The following is an 8,602-nucleotide window of genomic DNA, read 5'->3' as shown; positions in this document are numbered from 1 at the left end:
AATATCTCCGAGAAGGAAGGATCCGCAGCCTCCCTGGGCAACCTGTGCCAGTGCTTGGTCACCCTCACAGTGAAAAAGTGTTTCCAGATGATCACAGAGAACCTCCTGTGTTTCAGTTTGTGCTCATTGCCTCTGGTCCTGTCACTGGGCACCGCTGGTGTCCTCCTTCAGGCCCTTTCTGAAGATAGGAGTGAGATTTGCTTTTTTCCAGTCCTCAGGCACCTCTCTTGGTCACCATGACCATTCATGTTCAATGTGATGGCCATATACTCATTTGTGAGGCAGGTCAGGACATACCGTGAACGCTCTTCTCTGGTGTCTCTGTTTGTATGTTTTGGTAGTTGGCACATTAGATCATAACCTTCAACTTCAGTTAGTTTCATGTTTTATTTGTATTCAATTTAGTCATTTTGAAGAGAAAATGACAACTCCTCTCCCTGGGAAGAGAAGCATTACGCCCTTAACTCTCTTCTCCATCCTAATGGACTGAGACCATGAAATACCACTTAAGTTCCTGTATGTGTCATGTCTTAAACACAAACCAGGTTTGAAGCTGAGAAGACAAGCAAAGATGGAACCAACCGAGCTGCTGTTATGTGAAGAGAAGGCAGTCAAAGGGGAACTGCCAGCTAACAGAGGTCATTATTTCACATAGTTCTTTGATTTCTCATTAACGTCATGAGAAAAAGAAAAAAATCAAGAAAAAAAAAAAACAACACAAAGACCTTTTTCACTACTTTAGATGTCAACGTTTTTAAAATAATTTAAATAAATTGCCACTTTCAGAAGTTAACCCAAAGCTGCAGAGTGACTACAGCATCCAAAGGGTTCCTTGGATGGATTAATCCATTTGGGAAGCATCACTCTTGGCTGTACTTGACACCCAGGCTGCTCCAGACGGGCAGCAACATTAACGAATGGCTGATTGCCTCGTTACAGCTGCCCTGCAGTGAGGGCATCAGCCTGCTTAACCCTGATTGAACACGACACAACCCAGAAGGAAACAAGAACACTTTAAGAGTATTTAAAAACTTACTGGTGTTCGCCTAATGCAGTCATACGAGGGATAATATTTATTTTGGGTTACGGCCAGATGACAACGTAATAACCTCATTTGGGCAGTCTAGACCCTTCATATGTGATAAATGCTTCCCCAGAATTCATAAGACACATGTAGGGTGCATGCTTGTATCTAGCAGAAACGCTCTCTAGCCAAAACCGAAGATTTGAAAAGCTTTCCCAGCATAAGGGAATAATGCTATCAGAAAAAAAGCTTGAACAACAATTTGCCTGATTTATAAATGTGACAGCATTAAGAAATGAGGAGGAACCCAAATTTTCCAGAATGCCCTAAAGAAAAGTAAAATGTGAAGTATTCTTTCCTTTAGAAACGAGTTCAGTGCCAAAGCTTTGGTGGCAAGATGCTAATTTGCCCTCAATAGGGAAGCCTGATTTTTTCAGCATTTCCCTTTTTCCCCATTTCATCACCTAAAGGCCTGGAATATGCCAGGGCAAACAAGCCCAGGGGGTTTTACCAAGTCTTGTTACAGCACATCAGCCATCAAAAGAACATTTAAGTATTTTCCTTTTTCTTCCAAATCTACCTTATGATAAAACTAATTTGCTTTCCAAGTATGCATAGGGTATTTCAATGTTTTGTTTGCAAAATAGAAGGTAGAATTTTAGAAAAATTTATTAAAGCCTTCATAACAGGAACTGAATAACACAAAAGCCAGAGTATTGCTTCAGCTAAAACCCAAACCAGCTTTGATTGAGTTCTTATGAGAGGTAACTTTGCTCATATGCAAAACCCGACAGCACTACGGACATTCAGGTATAATATTTGGCTGGAGCAAGAAGTGGATGTGGGGTAGGGCGAAGTTCATGGGCGCTTCAGTTACAGGCCGAGAAAAAGTCAGTGTCCTAGCAGAACGTGCATGTGGAAACGTTTCTTGTTTGTGTAGCAGTGAAGATTTGTACAGGCCCAACAGCTACTTGCTACTGAATCGCCCCGCACCTTATTGCCAGCGCCCCCAGCCCAGTGGGGATGGTGGGGCTGCGAGGGCAGCCAGCCCTCTTCCTCCTCCTCCTCCTCCTCCCTCTCCACCTCCTCCTCTCCCTGCTGAGGATGCAGCCCGCGCTGGCCTCTGAGCACCCAGCGTTACATCTCCCAGTGTCAACTTTACTCTATACCGAGCACGAATTACAGCTACGTGAAGTGAATTTGTCACGTTCATCCAGACTTACGTGATAAATTTGTCAGCTAAGAGACGTGGGCGGCACGCAAAGCAGTATCTGATAGTGGAGGATGGAGAATTGAGTAATCTGCTAATGAACTTGGGGTCTGTGCTGTCACCTGAGAGTTTTCAGAGAAAAATAAACCTTAAAACACTTTCAAATATCAAGACTCTTACAGGAAAAAAACCCACCTCTGAAAAACAGACTGTGATCTGCTAGCACCAAGCGTCTTGTCAGTTGCATAATCGAAAAAATGAATTGTGCAAGATTGTCCATGTGATTTTATCAATTATCTTTGCTCATCCGGTCAGTGCTTCAAAGTAAGTCAAAATTACAACATTTAGAAGGGAACGCAGCATGGCATATAGAGAAATTCCTGATTTTGGGAGCCAGATGAACACAGTTGCAGAACTTGGCTTATACCAGCCTCAGGATTGTCAGCAAAATGATGGATTTACGCTTACAGCTACAGTCTCGGTATGCTGAATCAGTGGCATTCATTTGGTTAGTACCAGTAATACATGTAGTATGCTTAAGTGTTAAGAGTATTCCAGGTGGTGGTGCGGGCTAGGCACGGTGCTGCAGGAGCTGCTGGGGTGGCTTTCCCTTTCCTTTATGCTAGTAGAAACAACTCTCCTTATACATGAAATAAGAATGATCTCCAAACAAGAAGTCAGTTGCATGCACCTGCCCAAGCCAAGGCACATCCAAGGCCGCTCAGGAATCTGAACTACGTGGACAAGGAGACTTCACTGTGCATTGCTGAAGAAGAGCGTGTTGTACGTACCCTTGTGGGCGTTTGGCAGCAGAAAATGCAAAGAGAAGGAGCAAAAAGGCATTGGCCACAAAGAAAGAGGGAACTCCTGGGGACGGGTGGCAACCAGCAGAAAAGTGTCTTGTCTTTGTTATTCTTCTGTCTGGACAGCACTAGAAATACCTGTTTGCATTATCAATTTCTCCTCTGATAAAAGATTGGAGTAAAAGATGAGAACAGTCTTATAGACACAGGGCCATGCAATTGTGCCACCGTGGTTGTTCAGTAATGAGCAACACTGGTGGTTCCTTACGTTGCATTAGGGACATGTAGTCTACACACATTCTCGGCATATGTAGGTATTACATATATGAAACACAACCCCAACAGCCCACCACAAAGGCATTTCAGAATTCCCTGCTTTAGCATGGTAATTCTGCATTTGGGAGTGGGATAGAATTGAGGCGATGTGTGATGGGCACAGGCTACCCCAAACAGAGTCTCCTCCATGGGCCAACTCTTGCCTGAACAGTTTAGAGGTCCAATAAATAACTGCCTTGAAGGTGACCGAAGACGAGCTGGGAGAACAACCGGTTCTCCCAAAGGCCAGAACAGCTAGTGGCAGCCTAAAGCCGTTGAAGGTTCAACCGCATGATTTGTAAGACTGGGTTGGTTTAGGTGAGCCTGGGGGGTTCCAAATAAAACACTAAGCTGGATTTGACATAGCAACCACTACAGTCTCCAAAAGCCACTTATCTAAAGGTTATCCAGATGAAGATTTGATAAAATCCCTATTTGATACCCTACTGTGAAATAACTCTTAACCTGCCGCCATAACGTTAACGCATAGATTTCCTCCCAAATCACTCTTACTTAAGGTTGATCAAGCATGTAGGATGAGTTACATTTAGCAGTCAGGATTTCTCTTTGGTATTTTAAAACCCTTCTGGCTTCTTAAAAAGGGCTTCTTTTCCTGCTCCAGTGCTAAGATAACTCTTTACCTGGAGGCTAATATCCAATGAAATTCCTGTTCAAACTACTCTAAGATCACCGAGATGAATGAGCAAATTAAAGCAACAAAATAAGCTCATATTGCTTGTTTCCTCTCTCTTGCTTGGATCCCTACTGATTTCAGAAACTAAACTTTAGTTTGCAGAACTATAAAAGGATCTGCTAAAACATGCCCATCCCCTTCAGGATGATTATGCATTTTCCACATGACTCCTCCTAGTATTTTGGGCAAATAAATACCTTATATTAAAAATATGCTCCTTGACAGATCATGCATGAGATGTATTTTGGAGACTACCTGTAGCAGCTGACGCCTGCACTACGCCTCCCTTCTCAGTATTCCAAAAGGGCAGAGGTAGGAAAGGAGTTTCCTTTTGTCAAGTTTTTGCAGATCGCAAATGACTGTCCAGAATTCAGACTTGGATATATCGGAATCAAAAGAAATGCTCTCTGATAGCAAATGCTCCAAAAAAGGTATTGGAAACACCACAGAATGATTTTTTGGTTGCACGTTCAAATACCCATTATATATATCTTAAATACACTTACAGAAACCTAAGACCTACACTTGGCCCACGACATTGAAATAGTTTCTTTTCATTTATATGAACAACCAGGGAAAATTTATTAACATGCATTGGAAATGAGAGCTCCAATTAAAGCAAAGAATTATCTCTAGTTCTTCATGCAGATGGAGATAAAAGCACGATGTGTTATAACAGAGATTAAAACCAATCTGCAGTGAACACTCTGCACTGCAACTTGGAAATCAGGAACCCTTGACGTTGTTCTGTATGAAACACCATACTGGAAGGAGCACCACGAGAGCAAGCTTTGGACCTCCTCCATGGAACTACAATGTCTTAGACCAACACCCCTTTGGGATGGAAAGACAAACTCTGGAATTCTTTATGCAAGAATATGTAAACATTCAGCTAATATTACTTACAAAAGCTCAGTTAACCTTTCACATTTAAATCTAAAGGCAAAGAGCTAGAAAGATGAGTGAACAAAAATGGAGCAAGAATCAGGTAAGATGTGCCTATTGACTTTTATTGATGACATTATTTACATAAACAAGCAGACAGAAACTTTTCATTTATTTCCTGAGGAAACATTCTGTTTGTATAATTTGCAATAGAGCACAAAGTGCATTTATTTACACAAAATTTACTCCTTTTGCTTTGTTTGCTTGCTTTCTGCGAGCCCTAAAAGCACCGCATCGGCTTCCAGCAATGTTGTATCAGTTGTTGCACCCAAGAACCTAGACGTGAGTTCAAGATCCAGCAGCCTCAGGCGCACTCGGGTTCCTCTCTGATATTTTCTGTGAAGAAAAGGGGAGAGGGGGAAGAAGGTAAGTTTTGTTAAGCGACGGTCTTGCATCTCCTAAGGCTGCAGCCCCATAAAAAACCAACTTGCTGCAATGCAAGTCCAACACTGTTGTAACGCATCCGCACTAGAACTGCTGGGGCATGCTCTGTACCACCACAGAGCCAACCTCTGTTGATAAAGTCCTGCCCACGGAAGAGCAGACACCACCAGATCCTGCTGAGGGAATGCAGGCTCGAGAGAAAAGCAGTTATTATACAGGAAACTATTTGTGTCTTCCATCAAAATATTTTACTGTATCATCTGCTATCATGCACACAATTATCTGCAGGACAACGTTATCATTAAAGGGGAGGACAAGTCATCATTAGATCACTGGTGACATTGCTATTATCAAAAAAGTATAATGCCAGCTAACTATGGTTTATATTTCCAACTCTGGGCCTCAGGCAAGGGAACTTCTCTTACCCCCTCCTCCAAAGAGCTGGTATCATCTGCAAGTTTTTTACCACATATAATTAAAAAGAAACCTCACAACTATTGTAACGAAACATGCCGCCTAAGGGGTCGGGGTTTATTGTTTTATGCTCTTTTTTTTCTTTCTTTTTCCTTTTAAGTCAGAAGATGCCAGCATTCAACATGTTTTAAAAACAGACCCTGTGTCATGGGGGTTTGCCAAATGCCAAATTCGCAAAATTTTTGAAATACTAGCATCTTTTATAATGCACCTGGAGAGCTACCGATCAAAGTCCAGCAATAAATCTGAGAATTATTCTTCTTTTGGAAGTTCAAGCCGTGCCCCTTTTTTCCTAGTCAAAGCATAAAGAGCTGAAGATGCCCCGAGCTTGACCACCTTGAGCAAAAGCAAAAGCAAGTTTGAAACATTCTCCAGTTACAGACTGGAGAAAATGTCACACGGAAATCTGGTTGAAGGCATTCCCACCTTGCTCATTTTCACCTTCAGCCTGGGCAGACAATCTTTACTGTCTGACAACTGTTTGCCAGCATGGAGCAAAACGGAACTGGGTTCCAACTTTCTTCAGCACAACAAAACAAGATCCTTTTGGAAAACAAGCAATGTTTACATTGTAAGAAAGGATGCTGGGCTTGCTTTTTTTTTCTTTTTTTTTTTTTCATTTTCTGTCAATTCTGTCTAATTTCCTGTGGCTCTTGGTTAACCCCGGGTAGAATGCTTGATTATGTTACAAACTGCAAAGGAAGACCATTTGATTCCTCCACTCCGAACAAGCAGCTTCACTGAGTACTGCAGTGAGCAAGGTTTCTGCCCACCCTCATCTCAATGAACTCTGTGATGATCTGCATGAATCAACACAGTGCAAAAATTGCATGTTTTCTTAAAAACATGAAACTGATGTCCTTCATCTGCCCAAAACGCAAGTCACCACCTACCAAAGACAGAGAACAGCTGATGTTTGGTTGTTACCTGCATAGCTGGAAAAGATCAATTCTGTCTCTTTATAAAAGAAATACTTACATTTCAATTGTTTCAACTTGCAATTCAACAGTTTCACAATTGATGACAGTAATTCATGAAAGCTAACGTGCAACTTTTCAGAGGAGCAAGGCAAGGGCAAAACAAAATTAAAAGACAATGCATAAGATCTTAAAAATGGATGGTATTCTCCAGGATTTGTTACGCTTATTTAAAAGACGAAGTTCTCCAAAGAAGTCATGATGTTTTGAGCTAAGAAGGGGTATGAAGGGGAAAGTTCTTCACTCCTTCTAGCAGCCAAAAGTGGAACCTTAAATGAAGACGCCAGCTGACTAACGATTTTAGCCATTTGGGTATATGGGAGAAATCTACAGAAAAGTCTTTAGCATGAACCCAACCTTTCCCTAACTGACAGCCACAGGCTAGATGGGTTGTCTTAGCATACAACCATAAAGTTATCCTGATCCCTAATGCTGTTTTTAGCACAAATTATCAGACTTTTCGGCCTTTACCAATGTGTGTTAGGAGTGGGTGGGGCAAGAGAAAAGAAATTTAAAAAAATAAAAATGGAGAGAGAAATTACTTTTGAGAGAAGGCAAAAGAAGAGGCAGAGAAAGAAAACTGAGGAGCACTAGTCTATGGAAACAGAAAAGAGGGAGCTGACATCCTACAATGAGAAAAAAACGTGGCTTGGGAATATATGAAAGAGAATAAATGGTAAAGCCGGTGATGAGAAGGCACTGAAAACACTGTAGGCAAATAGTGTAGAAATTAAGGAAACAGTACACAGAGTAGAGACAAAGAGGAGGAAAAAGTCTCTGAAAAGTAAAGACTGCATGAAAGTGTTATAGCTTGAGTGACGCTAAACTCAGACCTTGTAAACGACAACATTCTGTGCTGCTTTTAGAAAGATGAAGGATGCATTTTAAATAAAACACAATACTAAAAGTAGTGGTTCTGTGACAAATTTTAAAGACCAGCAATCCCTCCGCCTTTTACTTCTCTCCCTTCTCCTAGAGGAAACACAGCTCACCAGTAACGGAAAGCGGGACGCTATTGAGAAAACTGGCTTCAGGGCCCAACACTTTCCTACAGAAGATCGAACGGAACGAGGTTACATTGAATTGGAAGTCTTCTGCCTATTCAACAGCACAGAGTAGCAGAGATATTAAGTTCCATCTTTGTCGCTGAAATACAAAATATTACTTTCGTGATGCAACAGCTCCTTTTGGGCTGGTTGCTAGAGTACAGTCGTAAGTGTTGTGCAAGTGAATAGATGAAACTATTTTTTCCTAATAAAATTGGTAAAAATGCCTTTTAGAACCAGGACAGTCAACGAGGAAAATCAGTGAAAGAACTGTACTTCTCATGATTAATAAATCTAATTTAATAATAAATGAATAATCTTAAGTGCGACTCCCCCCCATTTTAGCATTACAAAGACTTTGCTCATTGTACAGTTTGCAGAGAACTTTGCTCAAACTTCCAGACGCAATTTAGCATATATTTGTAATACAAAATCCAAGCAATTGTATTTTCGTAAAAAGCACCACAATCTTCAGTGCTGCTTCCGTAACTCAAACCAATTCCAGATGCTTTAACCGAACTTAACTCAATTATTAAAGAAGGTTTTCCAGTCACAGCACATCTGTTTACAAAGAGATCCTGAAGAACATCACTTTAAGGAGCTGACACAACTGCCAATTTGTGTGAATATAAACATTTGGGTTTGTGACAGATGTTCCCTACAGCTAAAACTCTTCTAAACGAGACGTGGAAAACGTAGAAAAAGTAGAAACACGAACGCAACGTGCAGT

At 41.3% G+C, this 8,602-nt stretch overlaps 1 protein-coding gene across 1 annotated transcript in view; it reads right to left on the bottom strand.

Annotated features, from left to right (window-relative positions):
• Positions 1-5,035: 5,035 nt before the first annotated feature.
• The window catches only part of TPD52 (tumor protein D52), a 130,268-nt gene continuing 126,701 nt past the window's right edge, over positions 5,036-8,602 (bottom strand). Inside the window, exon 7 of the mRNA XM_054189892.1 lies at positions 5,036-5,327. Coding sequence (XP_054045867.1) covers positions 5,174-5,327 — 154 coding nt within the window. The 3' untranslated portion in view covers positions 5,036-5,173. The remainder of the gene's footprint in view (positions 5,328-8,602) is intronic.

Source organism: Rissa tridactyla, chromosome 2, assembly GCF_028500815.1.
Source record: "Rissa tridactyla isolate bRisTri1 chromosome 2, bRisTri1.patW.cur.20221130, whole genome shotgun sequence".
Lineage (NCBI taxonomy): Eukaryota > Metazoa > Chordata > Aves > Charadriiformes > Laridae > Rissa > Rissa tridactyla.
Note: the sequence above shows the minus strand (reverse complement) of the source record. Positions and strands in the feature narration are given on the sequence as shown.